This window comes from Lissotriton helveticus, chromosome 12, assembly GCF_964261635.1.
Source record: "Lissotriton helveticus chromosome 12, aLisHel1.1, whole genome shotgun sequence".
Lineage (NCBI taxonomy): Eukaryota > Metazoa > Chordata > Amphibia > Caudata > Salamandridae > Lissotriton > Lissotriton helveticus.
In genome coordinates, this window is record NC_136073.1 from 636,675,155 (window position 1) to 636,701,637 (window position 26,483).

General features: G+C 48.7%; 1 protein-coding gene across 1 annotated transcript in view; it reads right to left on the reverse strand.

The window, feature by feature from the left end:
- LOC144797608 (uncharacterized) overlaps positions 1-26,483 on the reverse strand; it is a 300,360-nt gene that overhangs the window by 100,645 nt on the left and 173,232 nt on the right. The window contains exon 3 of the mRNA XM_078668294.1: positions 6,452-6,562. Within this exon, the coding sequence (XP_078524420.1) occupies positions 6,452-6,562 (111 nt within the window). The remainder of the gene's footprint in view (positions 1-6,451; positions 6,563-26,483) is intronic.

Consider the following 26,483-nt stretch of genomic DNA (forward strand, 5'->3'; position numbering starts at 1 on the left):
AGTGCAACACCGCAGTGTCCAAAGGCAGGGGCAGAAGAAAGAACAGAGCAGAGCCTTGAGCAGCCACCCTGCCAGTACATAGACAGCCTTCCCCCTGAGACAAGGAACATGCGTAAAATGCCATGATACAGGTAACAGGCCCACCACCCCATCCAGAAACAAGGAAGGGGAGCAAGTCCCAAGACAGACAGGAACACAAAACTCCAAGCCACCCCAGCATAGAGGGCAACCACCCCCCAAGGAACAAGGGCAAGGCCTGGCCAGATGACCCCTATTCGGAGGATAGCAGAGGGGTCAGGACCCTGAGCAGCAGAAGGAAGGGAAGGGAGGGGAGGACAGAGATTGAAGGCAACCCCCCCCAAACCTGGAGTAGCCAGAGCAGCGGCGCACAGGAGCACCGTAACACCATCCTCCAAGGAACCAAGAGGAGGAATGAACCGCAACCAGACGGAGCCACCCATCAAGAGCAAAGAAGGCACTCACAGGAGACACAGCCCCCCCTCCGGGAGGCGAGCACCGAAGACCAACCCAAGGGTCCTCACAGAACAGGGAGGAAGGGCGGGCCATGAAGGAATCTGCGGCTAGAATCGTCTCTACCAGTTACATTGTTACAGAAGGTAAGTAACTCGTACATCTGATAGAGACTACTAGCCGCAGATTCCTTCACGTAGAATAGATACCCTAGCAATACCCACAGGCAAGGAGGGTCTGCGAAAGGACCCCACCAGTCTGGACAGAACAGAAGGTCCAACAGGGGACCAGATCTACGGGCCAGAAGTAAAATCCTCATCCCTACCAGGCCAGAGGAACCCCCACAAGGAGAACACCACCGACCTCAGAGGATGTAGGAGCAAGAAGAAGACGAATAGGCCCGTACCCTCACAGCAGAAGAACCAAGGGCAAGGCTAGAGAGGCTGAAGCACCTCACTCCCTTACAAGGCAACAGACCTTCCATCCAATGCCAAGACAGGAAAAGGAGGAAGAAGAAGAAAAAGCCCAGAGGGCCCAAGGAAATGAGGGAAAGGAAGGCAAGCCCCCTCCAGATGGAAGGCAACAGGCCAGCCAGAACAGCGCCAACAGTCATAAGCTGCCAGAAGCAAGACGAACTGCCGGAGGCTCCAGAAAGACCGGGCAGTCTACGCCTGACAAGGGAGCACTCAGAATCACCTCAGCCCTCAGGACAGTGGCAGGAAGGTGAGAAAATGCCCGGCCACACCACTTCGTGGGGCAGCACACACGACCTCAAGAAGCAAAAGCAACATTTAGAAAACGCCATGGAGAACCAGCACCAGAAGGTGACCAGAACTCCCTAGCAGAGCGCAAGGTAGTATATAACAGCTACCACTACCCCACATAGGGTACGTTAAGTCCCAAGACACGGAACCCTCTTTGGAAGAACTTCCGCAGCAGAGGAAAAAACAAAAGGGCCACAGGAAAAAACACCCCACAGAAGGCTTTACAAGCAGCCCAAGCAAAGCAGAAGGTCTAATCTCAGGGCCAAGTCTGCGCAACACCTCCAGCAACACACACACATAGGCAACAAAGGGCCGTCCAGCAGCCAACAGTGCCAAAGTCCCAAAGGAGGACTCCATGGCCAGAAAACACACTCCACAGTCCATACAAGCGGCCTAAGAAGGCCCAGAACCAGCCCAACTCAGCAGTCACTGAGGAAGGGAAGGAGGAGGAGGAGGATAAGGCGGAGGAGGAGGACGGAGCCCTACCAGGAACCTTTGGATGGCGGAGTCAGCCGGGGCATGGAACAACAGGCTGCCGTCAAACGGAAGATCAATGAGCCGCTCCCAAATATTTTCAGGGAACACGCCATCCCGAAGCCAAGCATGGCGACGGAGGGCGACTGAGGAAGCCATGGCCTGGCTCAGCACCTCCGAGATGTCCAGAGCGGAGAATAAATGTCCAGAGCGGAGAATAAACGCCGCTAGCTCCTGGCCATCCAAAGCAAGATGCCATAAGTCCACCTGGACAGTCTCTTGGGAGGCTACGGATCCCAGAGACTCAGCCGAGTCCCACAAACAAGAGGAGGCCCTAGCCAATACAAACAAGGTGTTAAGGGCCCGCAGGGCAGTGCTGGTCGAGGCGAACATGTTGCGCCCCCAAGAGTCCAGCCAGCGGGCCTCCCGGGACGGCGGAGTCAATTTATTTATTTTATTTTATTTTATTTACTTATAGAGCGCACGAATCACCCCATAAGGGTATCTCAGCGCTTAGGACACAAAAGCGAACCAAGGAGACTTGTTAGAAGAGCGAAGTTTTCAACAGTTTCCTAAAGGCCAGGTAGTCTGTGCATTGTTGTAGGCGAATGGGGAGACCGTTCCATAGGCGAGGGCCAAGATGGTAAAAGGCCTTACCCCCTTGTTGAGATTTTCTAATGCGTGGGACAGAAATCCGGGCTTCATCTCCTGAATGGAGGGGTCTAAGAGGCACATAGTTAACAAATTTGTCATTGAGATAACTAGGGCCTAATCTGTATACAGCTTTATAGGCCATACAACAGATTTTGAAGTGAATGCTTTTTCGTATGGGTAGCCAATGTAATTTCTTAAGCAAAGGGAGGGAGGATGTTCTAGGGGGTACATTGACCACTAGGCGAGCCGTGGTGTTTTGGGCCACCTGCAATCTGTTTATGCCCCTTTCATTGGCTGAGATCAGCAGCGCATTACAGTAGTCCAAGCGGCTTAAATCAAGGTTTTTCTCGAGGACAGTGGTAGGAAAGGGAATATTCTTCTGAGCATGCTGAGGCTGTGGGAGCAGGCTCCGATGGTAGAGGAGACATGATCTCTCAAGGTAAGTTTTTGGTCCAGACGGATTCCAAGGTTTTTCACCACTGATTTAGGGCAAGAGGTAGGGCCCAGTTCCTCTGGCCACCAAGTAGGTGACCATACCATGGTGGCATCACAAAAAAGCATTATGTCGGACTTGGTAGCGTTTAGTTGGAGAAAGTTTCTTTTCATCCAATCCGCTATAGATTTCATTCTTTCACAAAAGATGGCTTGGAAATTAGGGTTGGATTTGTCAAGTGGAAGGAGTAGCTGGGTATCATCTACATAAGATATGGGGATGAAGCCCAGTTTCCTCAACAGTTTCGCCAGGGGAGCCGTAGAGTCAGCTGCTTGAGGCAGGACGTCGACACCGTCCAGCATCGCCGGACAGGGTCCCTCCAAGTTACACTGCGCCGGGGAACCGAGTGGAGCCGGAGCCGAACTGGCCCCAGGGCGGCGCAGGAACGACGCCGACTCGACCTCCGCTGAGGCAGGAGCCTGCGTGGAGGAACGAGAAGGGCCTGGGGAGTGACATGAAGCCCTCCGCCAGCTGCGGCCCAGAATGTAGCGGAGGTCGCCCGGCAACCCATTGGGCGGCACCAGGGACGATTCCACCTCCGACTCGCCCTCTGACGAGGCAGCTGCCTGGGGAGAGGGACGAGAGGGGCCCAGAGAGGGATGAAGGGGCCCCACCCAGCCTCGACCCGGAAACGTCTTCCCAGCAAAATTGCAAGCAGATACAGCAACTTAACACACAAACCAGACCTCTGCAATTTCCTTACAAACCTGCCCATCACAAACTAGGACAACCACCTGACAAAATGGAATACTCTCACCAGAGAAGATACAGTGACGATTATACAGACCACCCACTCAAGAGTTCCAATAGACCCATGCCCCCACTACGCCTACAACCTAGGAGCATCAACCATCAGCACTGCCCTCACCAACATCTCCATCACATCTGCCACATTGCTGGAAGAGTGGAAGCATGCAACGGTCAACGCCCTCCTCAAGAAGCCAGCAGCCGACAGAGCCAACTGACCAACTTCTGTTATATCTCCCTTCTCCCCAACCCAGCCAAAGTGATAGAGAAGGCCATCGACAAGCATCTTACAACCCACCTCGAACACCACCACGTACTGGACAACACTCAATTAGTATTCAGAAAAAAACACAGCACCGAAACCATTGACAACATCTGGACCACCCTGGTGCAAGGATTAACAGCAGTCCCCATCCTCCTGGACCTCTCTATAGCATTTGACACGGGTTTCCCAAATACACTCATCAGAGACTCCATGAGTACTCGGCACCCGTGGACCTGCACTCAAATGGATCAATATCTACATGACTCCAATTGCCAACATCATCCAATCCCAAGGCATTGCCCTCATCTCTATGCTAACAACACCCAACTCATCCTTTTCCTGATGGGCAAGATAACCACCACAAGAGCCAACTTCACCACTTATATGACCATAGTAGCAGAATGAATAAGAACCAACAGGTTGAAGCTCAACTCCAACAAGACGTACGTACTGGTCTTCAGAAACAGGACCTCCCCTTGGGACATCAAACTGGTGGCAGACAGAACTAGGACCAACACCCACCAACCACGCCAGAAATCTTGGGATCATCCTGGAATACAAGGTCAACATAACGACTCAAGTCAACACAGTGAGTGCTGCCTGCTTCCACATCCAACGAAAGATCTTCAAGTGGCTGCCACAGAGCACCAGACGCACCATCAGATTCAAGCAGATTCAACTATGGCTACATACACTTTTCGGAATCTCAAAGCAGCTTCTACACAGCCTTCAGGCCACCCAGAACGCTGCAGCAAGACTCATATTCAACCTCTCACACCGCATGCAGATCTCACCACACCTTGGAGAGCTCCACTGGCTCTCCAGTCACAAACTCAGCCAATTCAAACTCCTCACACACACACATACAAAACCTTGCACAACACTGGCCCAGCGTACGTAAATCAACAGCCGCATCAGTATCCTAAAACAGGCCCCTGCAGCCCCTGCCATCTGGGGTAGCCCCTAAGCTCCAGGGGCCCCCTGAGCACATGACTCTGGCCAGAGAGCTCAAGATTGAGTTCAAAAGGGTATCCATCCACGTGCCTTGCCGGGGGGCCCCTTCAAGTTTCTTTATGCCAGTGAGCCGCATACACTTTCACCAGACCGCAAGACACCTTTAGCAGGCTGACTCACTCTCACTCGCACACACCCCCGCCACATTGACAGAAGCAGAGCAGGAGGTCCCCTCGTTCTCCCACAACACACCCAAAAATGGAACAACCTCCAACAACATATCAGAGCCTCCTCCTTTCTTCTGGAGTTCTCAAGAAACTGAAAACCTGGCTCTTTGAATAACCCTACAGGGACCACACACTTATACATCTGCTTAAGCACCTGGATGCCCTCCCAGGAGATTAGTGCGCTATTCAAATCAATATAACATAAAATATAACATACCCAAATGTCTATGTCAGAAAGAGTATGAGCTCTTATTTGAAAACTGAACCTCATTTACTAGAGAAAATATGTTTTACATGTGTCAAATAGGTCAAATGGATTTCATATTACTTAGAAAAGTGAATTACAAGTGTTTTATAAACAGAAGATGCTATAGAGAAAGAATAAAAGAAGTGGAATATTCAGAGCATCTGTTGGTCAGGTACATGTTTTTTGACTTCCTAAAAGCAAGCCTGGAGCAGGAGTCAAATGTTAAATGCCTTTCATTCTGAGAAATAAATTGGCACACAACCTAACATCTGTTAAGCATTTACAAAAAATGTATGACCCTTGTAGGAGACATTAGTGTGATGTACAAATAGGAAATTACTTGTCAGAAAAATAGATACATATTATTAGTAATGCATGTGATTGGAATAAGAGTGTTTTTTATACGATCTGTGACTTTATGTTTTTCTCAGTTTAACTTACAATTCAACGTTTCTGTTTTGACAGATGAATGCATGTACTGGAGACAGAAAACAATCCATTCATTTTTTTAAACAGATAAATGCATAAATGAGTTCTTCTTTTACATCCCTCTCCAAACTGTCAATCATGGCCTCCAGGCTCAACAATATGTGTGCATATTGATACCGTTAGGAGTTTTATAAAAAAATCGTAATATTTCCTAATAAAGTTCCATTTTGGCAGATGTGCTAGTACCACAATGTTTATACTTTCAGGTGAGTGTATTCTTTTATCACAAATGGCTACTTCTCACATAAAAACTAACAGACAAAGAATGTGGATGGAATTGTACCTGTACAACAAATGTGGAAATCTACTTAGTGAAACTTCGTATCACAAAATAAGCATGCTTAAACTCAGAAAGAAATGTTAAAAATACATTACTTAAAACAGAAAACCTAAAACAACGTGGTCAGTCATTATAATATTCTGAGGATAATTAATTAAAAAAGTAACAGAAGACTACAAACTACCAATTCTCACTTGTTTTAGTGCAACTAGATGGGAAGAGGAGTTGCACTACTTGTACACAGAAAGAGAAAGAAAGAGGGATTGAGAGAGAATGAAAGACCAAGAGACATAAGAAAACGAAAGAGGTATAGAAAAAAAGAACATAAATCAGAGAATCAGAGGTAAAAACAAAACCCCGTGCTTTTGTCTTCAATTCTCACTCACGTGTTTGATGGTTAATGGTATGCGGTCTTTCAGAATCCAGATTGTCCGATAGATTCAGATTGTCCTTGTCTTTAGACCTTAACGAAAATACAGATCCGGCAATAAGAGGACCTATTTTAAGAAGGAATCATAATTAGCATTTTGGAAAATACTCCTTAAAAATAAAATCAGGGGCAACATGTGGATTAATTAAATGGGGAGAATTTGATATCACTGACCATGTGAGGTCTAGTAGGTTATCAATGAGGGGAGGGGAAATTATAGTGTATCTATCATCAACAAATAAGCGAGGGGTAACTGGTGTGGAACTGTTAAGTGTCCATGTCAGTAGAAGGGAGGGATATCTTCTGCCTTCATGCAAAAAATTACAGTTGCCCCGCCCACAAAGTGATGTCACTTCCGTTACCAGGAATTCAGGGCCCCTGAGGGCCCTCCCGACAGTGATGTCCCTTCCTGGGTGGTCATGTGACCGTGTTGGGTCACGTGTGTTGTAACATCACCCAGGTCACGTGCTTGTCACATGCTCATGGTCATAAAACGTGGTTAGGATGCGGTCAAAACAGGTACATGCCCCATTGCCCTGTGTCTAGGGCTTTGTCACAAGTACAATTGCAACACTCTCAGGGAGCGGAGCACACTATGTGAGTCTCTAACAAAGCAAGCCTGGGCATGTTCAGACAGCCGCAGTCATGAAATCTTGATGAGACAGCTGAAAGGCTCCTTGAAGGAGTCGCCAGAAATACACTGCCGGAATACACCAACCCCCTTGTCTCCCTAAGCCATCTGTCTTATTTTGGACGGTTCAAATTTGACTTAAAATAATCTTTTGTTAAAAACGTCAAGAAAAATTCATAATTGAATCAAGACTGCTATGAAATAGAACCCATACACAGATGGCTGGTACTCCTCAACTCCCCCAACTGCTCCCATCGCATAAGTAGCAAAGTCTACTAAGTATACACACACAATCAGAGCAAGACATCTGCTATGAAATGGAACCCAAACACAGATGGTTGCTCCCCCACAGCAAAGTGGAACCAACCCGTAATTAAACAAAAAATAAACAAAACTGCATGGAAATGAAGGTTCTGTTCTTTCTTAATGTTTATGCTCTGTGTACTTAGGAAATAATAGAGCGGCTGCCAGACTGAAATCATATAGGTTAGACAAGAGGTTTATTTTTTGTTTATTATCCCTCCCTTCCCCCTCCTCTTGAACCTTCAATAACTAGGGGGTACCTTTACTTCATAGTACCAACCCGTAATTAGCAAGCTCTACAGCTAACAACAGCTTCAGAATGGGCGCGTCATCTCTTGAGACAGCCCCTGGCTAGCTGCAGCCCCTGGCACAGCCTTGCCCATTCCCCAGCTCCCTACGTCTTTTCAAATGGTGCACAGACAGAATATCGAGTTTGAAATGTCGACATACACAAATATCGAGTTGGAAATATTGTGATATAGAAATATTGACAGCAAGAATATCGTGGTCAAGAATATTGAATTGCAGGTAAGAAATATAGGGGCCTAATAGGATGGCGGTCGGAAAATCATCCCGACCGCCGTGGAAGCGGAAAATAACCGCCCGCCAGGACCGTGGAAAAACTGGTGGTAAAATTGGGATCAACTGCCAAAAAAGACCGACCGCAGCGGAAGCGGCCCAAGAAAAAACGTCTGTCGCGGGCGGTGATGGCCAAAATCCGACCCCGGCGGTCGGAAACGCAGCTGAAAATCAACAACCTGCCGCAAGCATAGCGGAGACACCGCACGGGAAATGAGGATATCCCCGATGGTCCCGCAGTACGATCCGCTGGAATGAGTGGGAGAGCCAGCGGAAGAGCTGCAGCATAGCCACCGCTGCGGACAATCTGTAGAAAACATGGTGGACGATGAAAAACCCCAAACATTGCACAAATCAAAGTAGCCATGACCCCCAAAAACACAAAACACACCCAATGAAACAGACACATGCCAAACAGAAACATACATTTCCCAGGACAACACCCACAACACACCTGACATGAATACTCCATTTGGACACACCCACAGAGCAGAGTATAAAACCAGCCCCTACCCTGACCACAATCCTTTGCAACACTCCAGAAGAGAAGGACATTCACCAGATCTGAGAGGAGAGGCAAAAGAACACAGCACACACACACACATCACCACCACCATCACACCAGCACCAACAGCCCACAGCATATAACACACCTCACACACCACCACCACACCCACCACCCACACCCCTGCACCCATAAACACTTTGCATACCACATACCATGACCACACATAAAATGCCCAAATTCACAGAGAGTGAGTTGTCAGTCATGGTAAATGAGATAGTCAGAGTGGAACCACAACTGTTTGGTAGCCTGGTCCAATAGACACCATTAGCCACACGGACTCAAATGTGGGAAAGGATAGTACAAAGGGTCAATGCAGTAGGGATCACCACTAATCCAAGAAGGAGATCATGTAGCGGTGGCATGAGCTGAAGAGGGTTGTCAAATAGAAGAGGAGGAAGAACTTGGAGCTGGCTAACCGGACTGGCAGTGGCACTCCCATTCCACAAAAAACATTCACACCAAGGGAGGAGAAGGTGCTTGCCATACTGCATCCAGAGAGTCTCACAGGACTAGCCGGGGGAGTGGAGGCTGGTAAGTACAAACAAATGACTACCATCACACTGATATGTACTGTCTTGCACAACTACGAAGCTACACCACCTAGGATACATTGCCATTCATCTGCACCACACACTCACAAAAACATGTCTCACAGATCCAACAATACCCCACTCCCATTCACCCCAAACGTAGCCACCAACATCACCATGGGGGCATGTGTACAGGCAGCCAGCACTATGCCTCCAACCAGGCACCCTTGTCCCACAGCATCAGCAAGATGGAGCCCTCCCACACCCCACCCAGAAGTTTTTGGCAAACATTACAGTATACCAAGCAAACTAACAGGTAGGTAGCCATCTTCCCTGTTGGAGCTGTTTGGGGGTAGGAGGCCTGTACCACTACTCCCACCATGCCCCCTGTCCCACAGTGGTTTTATGTACATAGGGCAAACGACCCAAAGAGTAAAAACCCGTATTTTGTAGCATTGCAGCAGAGTTGGACCATTTTGTAAAATTTGATCATCATCCGGAAAGTTTAAAATGGTGGGTGATTGAAAAAGTTTCAAAAAACCCACGAGGTGGAAATTTTGCCAACACCCTGAATAACCGGGAATGCAGATGGATGCATTTTTTTGATACAGTAAACAGGGGCCTAAATGAATATGAGGAGGTTGATAGACAAATGACGCAAATACATAATGGGTGATGGACAGTTGTACCATATATGCCGTTTGTCAACTATGCCTTGATCTATCTTGTCCTCATTCATACTTATTTTGTAAGATCTTTTGATCTAATTGAGTGACTAATATGATCAACAACTGGTTGTGCTGTTTATGTTATATTAATACACTGCCCATCTAATGATATGGCTATAATGTTAATATGTACTAAAATTGCAAATGTAATTATTGTTCTTTATCACTGTCTATAATATTACCTCCGATGCCCTACCACTTCTTTTCTTCCACTGTCCACTGGGAAGGTTCTCATCTATGTCTAGTTATATATAGGGCATTCACATTTCTTGTTAAATATCAGATATTCCATTCTAAAATAGGTTGCTATTAATAATACGAGAGTCAGACGGATGGAGAATCCAATGCATATGCACCTCTATGTCATCACCTATTTCGCAGGTTATGCGCATGCGCTGACTTTCGTAAGAATTGGTATTTTATTGCACCAGTTAAATTACCAATTAAAATATGAAGGAAATTATGCAGTGATATTCTCCTATTAGTCTTATTTTGATTTTTCAATTGTTGTGAGTATCTACCTCTGACCCGGAGCGTAGTAGCATCATCATCACGCTGCTTGTTGACGTTCTTTGACGCCTTCGCGCATGCGTATAACTATTGGTAAACATCGAAGTAGCTTGCGTATGGAACCGCGGACTAGGACGCTGTTGCCCCGGCATTTGTGAAACCCTCCGTTTTGACTTGAATTGGAACCTCCGCTCCTCTTTTGAGTACGCGACGGCTAGACCCGTTTAGGTGAATGCAGTTTCCGTATGTAGATCTTGGATCTTAGTATGATTGCTCCACTTGAATATGACTGATATTAGATAATAGTGGTGTTTTTTCTACAGAACCGTTTGCGGGCTGATTAAACACCTTCGAATATCTTGAAGAGACACCCTTCATCCCCCGTTTTTTTGCCTTGAGGACGTTGTTTGAGCAAAATTGAGACGGGTTATTTAACTTTATGGACTATAGGGTGCATTATCTTGTTTATGACGATTGGCGGTAGCTAATAGTGGTTTTCTCCCCACAGAACTGACTGCTGGTTTCCCAACCTATTTTGAGGAAACATCCTTAACCCCTTCCTGCCCTCACCTTGATAGTGACTCGGTGAGTGTAGGTGTTTGTCGTGTAATGAACTCGATGTTATGGTAATTGTGTATAAGGAATTTTTGTGTAGATTGGTTAAGTAATTATATGTTTGGTGCATCGTTTCTTTAAAAAATCGATTGGAAATAATCGCTCTGTGGCATTTCTTAATTAAATCTACAAGCCTAATCTGAAGGCAGCATTTGGAACCATTGGGCACACCATTAATCGGTGAGTGCCTTTTGTAATAACACACATGTTAATTCACTATGTATTTTTGTGCCAATGGAGACAGGCACTCAGCCAGATTTTACTTCACTTTGTGTTTGCAGGTCGCCTTGAATTATTATCGGTGACTTATCTGCATTGTTTTTGAAATCGTGGTAAAGTATATTATTTAGTGTTTCATTTCCCTCAATTGGAATTGAAGCTGGGATTATTAATACATTGTAATAATTCCCTTCCAGGTACTCTCCCGGTCCCCGTCCCATCCCTTCCCTGTCCTGAAGAAGACCCGTAGCAGAGGTGTTAATCTACCCTCCATTGCGCCAGGGTCGAAACATCGACGCCCATCCCCCCGTCTTGACTGTGCGTTAGGGGCCTGCACCCTTGTGTCCCTGCCCCGCTCTCCTGTTCTGAATTGTATTGTGGGCAGGCTTCCCTATTGTTCATTTAGAATAATTGAATTTTAGTTCTACTAAAATCGTAGTACTCTTGCTTTCTTCTTATTTCTTTTCACTCACTTGAGCACGTACCTTTTCACTTTTCTCACTGCATCTAGCAGTTCTTTTCAAATTGTGCCTAATTGGAAACAAACATTTTTTAAATAAATGTTGTGCTGTAAATAATTTGTTTGCATTCGAATTCTGAAAATTGATTTTTCATAAAATTGGTCTAAACCTTTATTAACTGGTTTATGTATCTGGCTTCTTGAGTGTTGTGTTGTCTCCTTTCTTTCCTTTTTAGGATTGAAAAACACTGTGAAAAGTATTATTCTTTCATTTATTGAAGATTAAGTAAATGTAAAGGACCACCTTGTTTTCTTTATTAATTGATACCCAGGTCCTTGGACTCTTGTTGGGTTACCCCATTGATTTAATGGTTCCCTGTCCCACAGCATCATCAAGATGGAGCCCTCCCCCACCCCACCCAGAAGCATTTGGAAGCCATTGCATTGTTCACCTTCACCTAACAGGTAGGTAGCCATCTTCCCTGGGGGCTGTTTGGGGGTGGGAAGCCTGTACCACTACTCCCACCACGCCCCCTGTCCCACAGCATCATCAAGATGGAGCCCTCCCCCACCCCACTCAGAAGCTCCTGGCAGCCATTTCAGTACAAGAAACAAACTAACAGGTAGGTAGCCATCTTCCCTGGGAGGGCTGTTTGGGGTGGGAGGCCTGTACCACTACTCCCACCATGCCCACTGTCCCACAGCACCATCAAGATGGAGCCCTCCCCCACCCCACCCAGACGCACTTGGAAGCCATTGCATTGTTCACCTTCACCTAACAGGTAGGTAGCCATCTTCCCTGGGGGCTGTTTGGGGGTGGGAAGCCTGTACCACTACTCCCACCACGCCCCCTGTCCCACAGCATCATCAAGATGGAGCCCTCCCCCACCCCACTCAGAAGCTCCTGGCAGCCATTTCAGTACAAGAAACAAACTAACAGGTAGGTAGCCATCTTCCCTGGGAGGGCTGTTTGGGGTGGGAGGCCTGTACCACTACTCCCACCATGCCCACTGTCCCACAGCACCATCAAGATGGAGCCCTCCCCCACCCCACCCAGACGCACTTGGAAGCCATTGCATTGTTCACCTTCACCTAACAGGTAGGTAGCCATCTTCCCTGGGGGCTGTTTGGGGGTGGGAAGCCTGTACCACTACTCCCACCACGCCCCCTGTCCCACAGCATCATCAAGATGGAGCCCTCCCCCACCCCACTCAGAAGCTCCTGACAGCCATTGCAGTACAAGAAACAAACTAACAGGTAGGTAGCCATCTTCCCTGGGAGGGCTGTTTGGGGTGGGAGGCCTGTACCACTACTCCCACCATGCCCCCTGTCCCACAGCACCATCAAGATGGAGCCCTCCCCCACCCCACCCAGACGCACTTGGAAGCCATTGCATTGTTCACCTTCACCTAACAGGTAGGTAGCCATCTTCCCTGGGGGGGATGTTTGGGGGTGGGAAGCCTGTACCACTACTCCCACTATGCCCCTGTCCCACAGCATCAAGATGGAGCCCTCCCCCACTCCACCCCCCAGAAGCTCTTGGCAGCCATTGCAGTACACCAAACAAACTAACAGGTAGGTAGCCATCTTCCCTGGAGGGCTGTTTGGGGGTGGGAGGCCTGTACCACTACTCCCACCATGCCCCCTGTCCCACAGCATCATCAAGATGGAGCCCTCCTCCACCCCACCCAGAAGCACTTGGAAGCCATTGCATTGTTCACCTTCACCTAACAGGTAGGTAGCGATCTTCCCTGGGGGCTGTTTGGGGGTGGGAAGCCTGTACCACTACTCCCACCACGCCCCTGTCCCACAGCATCATCAAGATGGAGCGCTCCCCCACCCCACCCAGAAGCTCTTGGCAGCCATTGCAGTACATCAAACAAACTAACAGGTAGGTAGCCATCTTTCCTGGGAGGGCTGTTTGGGGGTGGGAGGCCTGCATTACTACTCCTACCATGCTGCCTGTCTCACATGAGCAGGGTGGAGCACTCCCCACCCAGGAGCAGTTGGAAGCCATTGCAGTATACCAAACCAACTAACAGGTAGTTAGCCATCTTCCCTGGGAGTGCGGTTTGGGGGTGGGAGGCCTGCACTACTTCCCCTACCATTCTCCCTGTCCCACAAATGAGCAGGATGGAGCACTCCCCACCCAGGAGCAGTTGGACGCCATTGCAGTATACCAAACCAACTAACAGGTAGGAAGCCATCTTCCCTGGGAGGGCTGTTTGGGGGTGGGAGGCCTGCACTACTACTCCCAGCATGCCCCCTGTCCCACAGCATCATCAAGATGGAGCCCTCCCCCACCCCACTCAGAAGCTCCTGGCAGCCATTGCAGTACAAGAAACAAACTAACAGGTAGGTAGCCATCTTCCCTGGGAGGGCTGTTTGGGGTGGGAGGCCTGTACCACTACTCCCACCATGCCCCCTGTCCCACAGCACCATCAAGATGGAGCCCTCCCCCACCCCACCCAGACGCACTTAGAAGCCATTGCATTGTTCACCTTCACCTAACAGGTAGGTAGCCATCTTCCCTGGGGGGATGTTTGGGGGTGGGAAGCCTGTACCACTATGCCCCTGTCCCACAGCATCAAGATGGAGCCCTCCCCCGCTCCACCCAGAAGCTCTTGGCAGCCATTGCAGTACACCAAACAAACTAACAGGTAGGTAGCCATCTTCCCTGGAGGGCTGTTTGGGGGTGGGAGGCCTGTACCACTACTCCCACCATGCCCCCTGTCCCACAGCATCATCAAGATGGAGCCCTCCTCCACCCCACCCAGAAGCACTTGGAAGCCATTACATTGTTCACCTTAACCTAACAGGTAAGTAGCCATCTCCCTGGGGGCTGTTTGGAGGTGGGAAGCCTGTACCACTACTCCCACCACGCCCCTGTCCCACAGCATCATCAAGATGGAGCGCTCCCCCACCCCACCCAGAAGCTCTTGGCAGCCATTGCAGTACACCAAACAAACTAACAGGTAGGTAGCCATCTTCCCTGGGAGTGCGGTTTGGGGGTGGGAGGCCTGCACTACTTCCCCTACCATTCTCCCTGTCCGACAAATGAGCAGGATGGAGCATTCCCCACCCAGGAGCAGTTGGAAGTCATTGCAGTACACCAAACAAACTAACAGATAGGTAGCCATCTTCCCTGGGAGGGCTGTTTGAGAGTGGGAGGCCTGCAATTATACTCCTACCATGCTCCCTTGTTCCCCAGTACAGCAAGATGGAGCACACCATACCACAAGATGCATGTGTCATCTAATGAACCATCTCAACCAAATCACTAGGTATGTAGACATATTCTCATGACAACACTGAGTAGAATGTAATCCTCCCCACGCACACACAGATGTGCCACGCCACAAAGCCAAATGTGAGGACGTTACAGGTAAGTAGCCAGTATGTGCAACCACACATTTGTCACTAAAGAAATGGCGCCATATGGCAACACCAGCCCTCTCATTGCACAAATATGCAAACCGACCCCGCTTGCCATGCACAGTGTACACACAGGTAAGCAAAGGGAACTGTCACAGCTATCAACTAGTCACACACCAATGCAGATGCACAAGGAAGACTGGGCACAATCATGCACAGCACACACTGATGAGTGCATTGCCATGGGGCCCAACCAAGAAAGACCATTTCAAACAAGCATTTACAATGCAATGGTCTCGTCTTTGTTAACGTTAGAGCTATTGGCATTGCTCATGACATTATTTTTGTTTTTAAAACATAAATAAATGGCATTGTCATTTACAATGCCAATAGCTCAATCTCTTTCAAATGCGAAACCTATTGCATGTGTACCCACACACACACACACACAGAGCCACATACAGAGCCCCACACACCCACACACACACAGAGCCACACACACCCAACACACACAGAGCCACACACAGAGCCACACACACAGAGCCACAGCCACACACACAGAGCTACACACAGAGCCACACACAAACAGAGCCACACACACAGACACACACACAGACAGAGCCACAGGCACACACACACACACACAGACAGAGCCACACAAACACGCACAGACTGAGCCACACACACACACAGACAGAGCCACACACACACAGACAGAGCCACACAAACAGACAGAGCCACACACACATACACAGAGCCACACACAGACAGAGCCACACACACACTGACAGAGTCACACACACACACAGAGCCACACACACACAGAGCCACAGAGAGCCACACAGAGCCCCACATACACAGAGCCACACAGAGCCCAACACACACAGAGCCCAACACACACAGAGCCCAACATACACAGAGCCCAACACACACACACACAGCCCAACACACACACACACACAGAGCCCAACACACACACACACACACAGAGCCCAACACACACACACACAGAGCCCAACAGATACGCACACACAGAGCCACACACACACACAGAGCCACACACACACACACAGATCCACACACACACACATACAGAGCCACACACACACAGAGAGCCACACACACACACACACAGAGCCACATATATACACAAAGAGCCACACACACACACACACAGAGAGCCACACACACACACACAGCCACACACACACACACACACTGAGCCACACACACACACACAGAGCCACACACACATACACACAGAGCCACACACACATACACACAGAGCCACACACACACAGAGCCACACACACAGAGCCACACACCCACACACATACAGCCACACAGAGCCACAAACACACAGAGCCTGCAGCCCCCGCAGTACAGAGCTGGGGGCTCTTTGGATTTAGCTAGCAGTTTAGCCACGTACAGGACACACATGAGTATTTCCCCTCAATTATTTTATCGCTAGGAAAACCTCTCATATAGGCAGAATCCTGATGCTGGGACTCTTCATCTGAGGCAGCCATGCACTTTATAAACCCAATAAACATATGGGATGAGCAGCGATGGCAAAGGGTTGTGGGAAGCAAACATTAGTGAAGAAATGAGGTGAAAACTGATGCCAATGGGGGATATCATTACACTTACAATGGTTGCTAGTGAAATGGAAAGGGTCAGCAGGCACGGTGGTGGGCAACAGAAGACATGATGACAGTTGCTTCAATAGATGGAAATAATGTAATACGTTTGATGCCTCACCCTGTGTGTCCCCATGAATTACCGTGTGGTTGACTCCCCACATAAGGACGCTGAGGAGGGGTTCACTGGCTCTGAAGAGCTTCACCTTCTGACATACGAAATGCTTCTTCTTGGTTTTGGTTATACTGGCACTGAGTGCGGCCGCCGCCGAGGAACTGCAGTTTGCTGCCATGGCTCCGAGATTTTGGGGGAGGCTATAGCGGAATGTATGAGCCCTAAGCAGTGATGCCCTACAGTCAGCTACAATGATGGAGCTACAGATCGGCAGCAGAGATCAGGATAGAGGGGGTCCCAGAGCCCAGGTGCAGGTAAAATTGGTGAAACTACCAAATGGCAAGGGTGGCACCGGGGGTGGGGAGACCAAATGGCAAGGGGGGGGCGAAGTCTCAAAAACTGATTTAGAGCCTGTGGAGGACAGATAGGATTTGTGGGGGTGGGGCAGAAGGGGGAGGGCTGTTCATGGCCAGCAGGAAGGTGGATTCGTGGCTACGGTACGCCTGACAGTCTCTGATTGGAAGAACAGTGCTCGGTGTGAAAAATATGACACTGAGAGCGCACCTCAGGGAGGCAGCGTCCGGATGATGTGGCCAGTTTCCGCTATGTGAAGCAGGACCCAAATGGGATTAAACACTCTCTGGTCGAGCTGGAGTGGGAAGGAGGGTCACTGCTGAAATTACAGCATTGCAGTAGTGCCGGTAACAGCGGGCAGTCTCCGATAGGAAGGCAGAGCCCAGGAGAGGGCTAGCAGTATGTAATAGGGGCAGGGAAGTCCGAGAATAGCAATCTTCAGTAAATGCAAACCAGGAGGTGGTTGGTGTTTCCACAATTAGCTAAGGCGGAGCCCGGCGTGGATGCTTTTTTTCTGTGAGGCGGTCGCAGTGTATGAGCTGAGGACTTGCGTGCCCGGGTGTTGGTGGGGTCTCCCGTAGGAGGGCAGAGCTGGGGACCTGGAGGGCGGAGCCCCGGGGGCTGCTCAGCGCGCCATGGCCTCCTTTGGCTCCGGCCACCTCCCCGCTTTCTCCCCGCTCCTGTCGCTGGCTCCACAGCTGCCTCCCTCCTTCACTGACGTGCCAAGATGGCGCCCACCCACTGCCACCTACAAAGAGAAAAGGGACATTCCCATGGGCCTAGAAAAAGAACGATGGTAGCCGCGCCCTCGCCGCAAGGAACGGCCCTCACCTTGAATGTGATTAACGCGTGCGCTGCATAGGATGGGATTTACAGTCCTTCAGGGGCTGTTGACGTGAGAAATTGTCATCCGTTTTGAAGCTGTTCAAAGTTTGTCATTTCCCCACCAAGATCCGCGTTTTGATCGTGTTTCACCAGTTCTATAGTGGCACAAATAGTTCTCAATTAGAAACAAGCATTGGGTAGGCTCATGTAGGAGTCTGTAAGCCCCGTCCTTTTCAGACTGGGGGGCGGATTTTTTGATTGACTGAAGCTGTCACAGAGAGAAAGAACAGGAAAAAACATGCCCCCAATCCGAAAAAGACGGGGCTTAAATTAACAGACAAAGCTCTTCTCCAATGGCTGGCCTCCGTTTAGGAAGCCAGCCGATGGAGAAGAGGGGCTGCTTTCAGCCCTACTCCTAGAAAACATAAAATCTCGCCAGCGAGACTGGGCAAGCGCAGCCTACGCAGGCCTAGATCTAAAAAGAGAAAGCATGTGTGGGGTTACAAATCATGATATGTACAATGACAAGACAAAGGTATGCAGGACAATACAAAGGCCAGTCAATGGCCAGAGGTGATGTCTGCCAGGTTAGACAAATCAACAAGGAGTCAACAATGAAAAAAGGTTGTGCTGGTCCCTACATGACAACAGGTCTATCTGAACATGATTTCTGCACAAATTGCATGGCATGCATTGATACCTCACACCATGTACAAATTAATGTATGTACCACTGCATCATGTTAGGAGGCACAGTAGTGCACATAGTAAACGATGTGAAGATCAGGCAATTGTGTAGTGTACAGACAGTGGATGACACACAGTTAACACAATGCTTGCAGAGTGCACTACAATGACCATTTTCCATCTAATGCATAGGTGACCAAGAATTTACTGCAGAGGACACCAACGACCTGCAGAGCCAGTCGGATGTAGACTCCCAGGATTTTCAGGACGATGAGCTTGAGGCCAGCCCATCTGGTGTGCCAGGGAGCAACAGGTCCCAGGACCCCATCCTCCCCACCACCACATCTGCTGCAACACCAACTGCACAGCAGACCCCTGGTGTTACGGCCTGTACGTCCACCGCCACTACCACCAGTGCCACCAGTGCCACCTGCAACACCCTCCCTGTCCCAGAGGATGACCACCCCACCCCAACAACTGGGGACGGCAGGGAGAGTGTGCGGGGACCCACAGTGGCGAGGCAACAGGTCCGTGGCAGCAGGGTAGGTGGGGGGGCCAGGCCCACCCCCAGACACCAGGAGGCTGGGACCCCATCCCTGGACCACATCACCAGAGTCCTTGGGGCATACAAACAGGCCCAGGGACAAAGTGGCCGGTTGGACGACCTTTACGCGAGCCCATCCTGCTGATGAGGTCCATCGACACCAGCATTGGACAAATGGTGGTGTAGTGTAGTTCCTATATTCCCAAAAGGCTCTGCGCATTGAAATAATATATCCTATAGATTTGAAGTATGACTGAGGTCTACTAGGTCTCTATCGAATATACTAGACTTCATTGTGAGTGACAGCTATCTCAGAGGTCAATAGAAACTTTCTCGAATAAACAAGAACGGATTAGTCTCTGACAACCGCATAAACATGACAACTTTGTTTCCCAAGAATAAGAAATGTATCTCTAGAGTCGCGGAAACAATAGATAGTCATTTTACTCAGTCAATCGTGCATGCTTCGTTTCACCAGAGGTGCAGATAAATGGAGAGACGGGCGTTTTCAATAAAAGGGTATTTATTGAACAGTCTTCTTTCTCATGCAGAGGAAATGAACTGCTACAATCGTAATACTGGTTACAAAGTCCAATGCGTACAGTACAAAGAGTATTATAAAATAATACTGTAAAAGCATGATATGGTTTCTAAGCCATAAAATACATAAAATACATACATTAATAAATATAGACTAAAAGTACTCAACTGTTGCTTCTAAAATACGCCTACCCCGGTGTACCTAACCTAGGTCTAGTACAAGGGAAGAAGTAAGTGAGGTGTAGCTTAGTTTCAGTATTTCTTTTGCCAAGAATCTAATCCAAGAATTCTCTAAGGGTCTAATCAGCTCCGTACCTTGGTTTAGAATGAAGGAATTCTGGTATCTCTCTCTCAGGACTCGATTTCCCAACAACCCGCAAGGGTAGGTTGGAAACACTGGAGCTGGATTTCTCGGCAAGAGAAAAGACAGCGTCTCTCTCAGTGCATCTACTGAAGGGTCGGCTTCCTTCGGCACTTGCTGTAGCGGGGCGTCGGGCAAGTAAATAGTCGAACTGCTCCAAATCACTGTGTGTTTGCCTGGGCAAGTGTGGGCATATTTATACCTTGAAGGTGCCTAGTTTGACGTAAGGTTGGACATAATAACGTCATCAAAGACTCAGTTCTTTGAAAACTCCATGAGTTCTTGGATAAATCAATATTCAAGCAAGGGGAAGTCCCTGACTGCTGAAGGCAGGTTTTTCCAAGAAATCATTGTGGATTTTCGGAACTAGTGGAAGTAGCCTTGCCGTATTTGGACTGCACAGGCTAAGCCTAAATATGGTTATGATTTCTTTGCCTATATAAGGATAGGGTGATTTATACCTATATATGGGCATGAATCTGGAACATTACACTAGGGTCCTAAATTCATATACAACACCCACTACACTTTATTATGTGTAACATTACTAAATTATAAGCACTAAAACATATCTAAAGCATGTGTTTACAATCCCACCCAAAATACACAAAATGCATTTGAAAAGGTTGCACATGAAAAATGAGCATTTGTACAGTACGCATTTAAAAGCAATAGGCATCATTTAAAACATGAATTATGATGTTGGCAAAGCTAACTGAATGAATCATGTAATGACATATATGAAAATGGCTCTAGGATACAAAATAAAAAGGTCGAGACCATTCCATAGCAGAAATAATATCAAATATTGTCTCTTTAGGACGTATTTAAAGAATTTCTTGTTCTCTAAGAATAGTTCTACTTTAAGCAGATTACTCTGTGCCCACAAAAAATGTCTTTGAAGTTCTTTGGGAAAAAGTAAAAATTAGCCGTAGAAAAAATAGAATTCCAAAGTTTTTTCAGAAGGATTGTTATTAAAAGTGAAGGCCAAATTCAGAGTTCATGGAACACTGTGTGCAGATTTCAAAAGTTATTCTCGGTGTCAAGAGAAAACATCAAATCATCTAAGCTGGCAAAGATCTCAATGAATGCCGTCATCAGGATTGGTAGCCGTTGGGGGCAACACAACACGTGAGCCGTTACCAGACCCAGTAATGCGTCTGCATCCGTTGGCGCAACCGATGGTAGTGTTAGACAATCATCTCACACACATTCCTCTCCACAAAGCAGGCATCGTAGAACAGGTAAGATGCAATCTTACCAGATTGATCTGAATGAAAGAAACCAAGTGGTATTCAGATCTCTTAAACGAGCCAAGCCAAGAATCTGTGTAATTCTGTCACGGTACCGCATAGCCAGGAGGGCGTCCATGGTATTCTGGGTATCGTTATTATTATTATTAAGGGAATTTTATAAAGCGCCTGGTTACGCTCGGATGGCGTGTCCCCGCGCTATGGCAAGTAGAGTAGGCAAAGCTGGGCCGCAAGGTCTAGAGGTTTACCGTGTGTACAGGTGGGTTTTAAGCTTCTTCCTGAAGCCAAGTTCAGATGGCTCCAGACGAAGGTCCAAAGGTAAGTCATACCAGCTTTTCGCCGCCAGGTAGCGGAAAGATCTGCCTCCCATGCGAGCCTTTCTTATCCTGGGGACCTTTAGTAGGCCTCCATAGGAGGAGCGCAGGGCGCGCGTGGGCGCATATCGGGTGACCAGACTCTGCAGCGGTGCTGGTGCCTTCCCAGTAGGGATGCGATGGCAGGTGCAAAGGGCCTTAAACTTGACCCTACTCCTTACTGGGAGCCAGTGAAGGGTCTGAAGGGCCGCTTTGGAAGCAGCTCTCTTGGGAAATTTCAAAATCAGGCGGGCTGCCACATTCTGCAACACCTGGAGGCGGTTTATTGCCTTACTGGTGGCTCCCAAGTACAGCAAATTGCCGTAGTCCAGGCACGATGTGACGAGGGCATGCACCAGTGTCCTACAGGCCGTCGTAAGAAGGAGATCTAAAACCTTCCGCAGACTTTTTAGGACGGTGAAGCACATACCCACCACACGGCCTATCTGAGGACCAAAGGACAGGTCCGCGTCGAGCCAGACTCCAAGGTTCCTGGCTTCCTGACAGGGTGTAGGAACTTCGCCTAAGCATGAGGGCCATCATGCCGATGACCAAACAGATGGGCTATCTCCCACCACGAGCACCTCGGTCTTGCTGCCGTTCAGCTTGAGACAGTTGGTGGACATCCAGGTTGCAAGTTCTTGCATGCAAGCTCTGAATCTGTCCACCGCAAGACCGGGCGCGCGCGAAAGGGAGATGACCAGCTGCGTGTCGTCACCATAGGACACTATGCGAAGACCATGGCTTTCGACAATAGGTGCCACCGGGGAGATATATAAATTAAATGGGGTGGGGCTCAGGGACGAGCCCTGTGGCACGCCCTGTCCCAGACCGAATTCCCTGGAATAACATTCCCCCTGGCAAACCTGAAAGCTTCTCCCTGTCAGGAAGGATTGGAGCCATTCGAGTGCAGCGCCAGATATCCGCCTCTGTTCAGACACTGTAGCAAGGTGGTATGAGCTACAGTGTCGAACGCTGCACTTAGGTCCAATAGGATGAGGGCCATGGTCTGACCCTCATCCGCCCCCTGGCGTAAGGTCTGCACAGCCATCAGAAGCGCTGATTCAGTTGAGTGGCGGGGACGGAAACCAAACTGGGTGTCGTGCAGGAGGGCAGCCTTCTCCACGAAATCCATCAATTGCATGTTTACCGTTTTTTCCGCCACTTTGGCCAGGTAGGGCAGGAGGGAGATAGGTCGGAGGTTCTCCAACTTTTCGAAGCTGATGTTAGGCTTCTTCCTAAGAGGTAGAACCACCGCCTGTTTCCAGTCTCTGGGCACGGTCCTAGTACGAAATGACATGTCCAGCAGGTGTCTGATGTAAGGTTCTAGCACTGGCAAGCTCTCAGCTAGCCGTTTCGGGGTGGTGGGGTCCCATGGGGAGCCAGACTTAACAGACCTACAGATCTTTAAAAGGGCCTCCGGGGACGGGGTGGCAAAGTTGGTCAGTGTGTATCTATCCCCCCATTCCCTCGGGACTTCCACAAACTCCGACCCTACGGTGGGGTGACTAGGGAACGCTGAGTAAATTTTCGCTACTTTCTCGGCGAAGAAATCTGCAACCCTGTCACAGTCGCTGGTAACTGGACTTGCCATATCGGAGCAGAATAAACAAAAATAGACTTCCTGCTATGAGTCCCAAAATGAGAGGCAGGCCCCCGAACACAGAGTGCACGAAATTTGGAAAAATGCAGAGGACTGCTTCAAATGGTGCTAACAGCCCTGAAAAAATTGTCTTAAATACATGTGCAATACCGCTGGTATCAGACATGTGTAAGATTTGACCTAACATTTCTGTGAAATGTACTGGACAGTTTGTTGATAATAATGCATGTATCTCTGCAGAAGTCCTTGCAACTTGCAGATCATACGTTTCTCTAGACGAGGTCAGTGCACAGTTTTTTGCAAAAGAATGGCTTTCATTCTGCTTAAAGTATCAATTTGTATAGAAGAGATATTCAGTGAAGGCCATAACTCCGACTCCCTGTCTGTCTTGCTTTCTGGATACAATACTTGCATACAACAAGTGACCCTGGCTGACACACTAACTAGATACGCTTTTCCAGGTAACATGCCACAACAGCTGTGATCATTGAGCATAACGTAGCTGCCATTGGAAAGTTGCCTGAAAATTGGTTCTATCACTGCTGCTGGTGAACCGTGTAGGTGGCAAGAGAGGTTATTTGAAGAACCTTCGCAGGCTCCGTGTAAATTAATACCATCGCATAAAAGTGTACCGCTTAGTGAGGTTTTACCATTTTTACTACTAAGAAACACTTCCTTTCCCCCACTCCAACATTTGTGTGTGTATGGTAAATTCCAGGTTGACTTACTGTATTCTTTACCCAACCTTTCATACAGGCCTGATGGTATATGTTGTAAGCAATACTGAAATTGGAAAATCATCACTGGTATCGTGATGGTGCCAAGTATCATCCATTCCAAGACAGGTTTCTCAGAAACGGTTAATGGTAATCTTTCCAGTTTTCCAATGCTCAGCACCGTATAGTCTGCTCCTCTTTGTGCCAAAGAGATTTGTTTATCTGTAAGGTTAAAGAGTAAACTATGACGTGGTACTGATTAGACGCCATGGCATGGAGCCTGAACGCAGATTTTGTAACGTCCAGCCTAGCAGCATTATAGAACGTAACTGAGACTGGCCATGTTGTAACAGTAGCAAGTCCTGCTCTATCATGTCAATGGCAGATGATACAATGCTGTCCAAAGAAAAAACTCTGGAGGACAGAGTCGTTAACCCGTTGACCACTACAGAGAGAGCTTTCTCTAAATTAATACAATCAATTTCTCGTATCCTTTCTGCAGTTTCCATTTGCGTGACTTTCCATGCTTCATTGTAAGCAGAATATATACCGGTGTATATGAAACGTTTTTGACGTGGTTTACGCGGTCCAAGTAAGAAGTCTCGTAAGTCAACGACCTCTTTAAGTAAAGTTAAGTGTTGTTTAATTTCTGGAAGTGTGGATTTCTGTAGCCACTCAAGGCATAGTTTTCCTACACTGTATGTTGTAACTATCCCTGGATGTTGTCTCTGGGAATATCTTGGGTCTGGCCTGTTCATTTTGAACCCTTATGTTTTGTTCAGGAATCTATCTTGACAGTTATTTGTGTCTGTGGGCCAGATTAACCCTTTTTTCCATTCAGGATTAGTTCTGTTCTGTAGTAAAATCTGTTTTACGTCTACCTCCTCATCTGCAGTGCTATTACTGTCAGGTGTGCTTTAGCTATGGACGGTTTGTTTAAATCCTTTATATTGCGTCCCGCACGCAGGGCGAATATATGATGCTAGCCATCGACGCAGAGAAGGCCTTTGATAGGGTCCATTGGCCATATCTCGAGAAGGTCCTCCTAAAAGCGGGTATGGGCCCCAAATTCCGGACCAGAGTACTTAATTGCTATAAATTTCCCTCGGCCACCGTTAGAGTCAATGGCTTGTCCTCCCTGCGTTTCCAGATCGAGAGAGGCACTAGGCAGGGGTGCCCGCTGTCCCCTCTCCTATTCGCCCTCTATATGGAGCCGCTGGCACAGCTCATCCGAACCGACCCGGGAATTAGAGGCATCAAATTCGGGGCGGATGTCCACGTCATCAATCTATACGCTGACGACGTTCTGTTGTCCCTTGCAGACCCCCGGGCTCTCTCCCTGCCTGCATGGCCGCCCTAGACAGGTTCGGGGGCGTGTCGGGCTTCAGGGTCAACTGGACGAAATCGGTGGCCCTTGACTTATCCCTTGCCGCAGACACACGCGCCACGCTGCAGGCCCGGTTCCCTCTGCGATGGGCCACGGAGACGGTTCCCTATCTGGGGATCGACCTGGCGGCCTCCCTTCAGACCATAGTGGCGTTAACTATTCTCGCCTCCGGCGGAGGGTTCGGCAGGAGCTGGGGCAGTGGAGACACTACCCGCTGTCCTGGTTGGGCAGGGTCGCAGCGCTCAAGATGACGGTCCTACCCCAGATTCTGTATGTTTTTCGCACTCTACCTCTCGCACCCCCAACAGGGTGGATTAAGCTGGTGCAGTCGGATCTCTCCCAATTTGTCTGGAACGGTAGGAAACCGCGCCTAAAAGCCCAAATAGCGATGCTCGCGCCAGAACAAGGGGGGATCGGAATTTCGAACTTGGCCGCTTACTTCCAGGCGGCGCAACTACGCTTCTTGGCGGAGTGGGCCCAGTGGGAGTCCGGGAAGCACTGGTTATTTCAAGACCAGGCAGTAGCGGGGCGCACATTACAAGAGATCCCGTTTATACGGAAACAACATAGGCCCCGCAACCTGTACGCCTCCCACATTACGCGAGTCCCGCTGGAGATCTGGGATCGGGTGGGCGTGGACCTCGGTCTCACAACCACCCCCTCTCCCCTCACCCCCATTCTTGATAACCCTGACTTTCAACCGGGGCTGGACGGAAAGGCCTTCGAACGATGGAAGTCGGCCGGCTGTCGCTCCCTTTGTCAGATATATAGTCCGGAGGGGGTGATTCCATTTCCGCAACTACGCCAGGACTTTGGCCTCCCGGAGACCGAACAACTCCGTTACTTTCAAGTTAGGCATTGGGCCCTCGGTACGACAGTAAGACCGGAGGCGGATCGGAGATTGACGAATTTCGAATACTGGCTGATCACCCGCAAATCGGACAAGCAGCTAATCTCTGACTTATATAAAATGCTCACACTCAAACACCAGCACACATACAGCGCGAGTAGAGCGCGATGGGAGAGGGAGATGGAGAGGTCATTTACTTACAAGGAGTGGGAGGGTATATATTACAGGGCTCGACACTCGGCA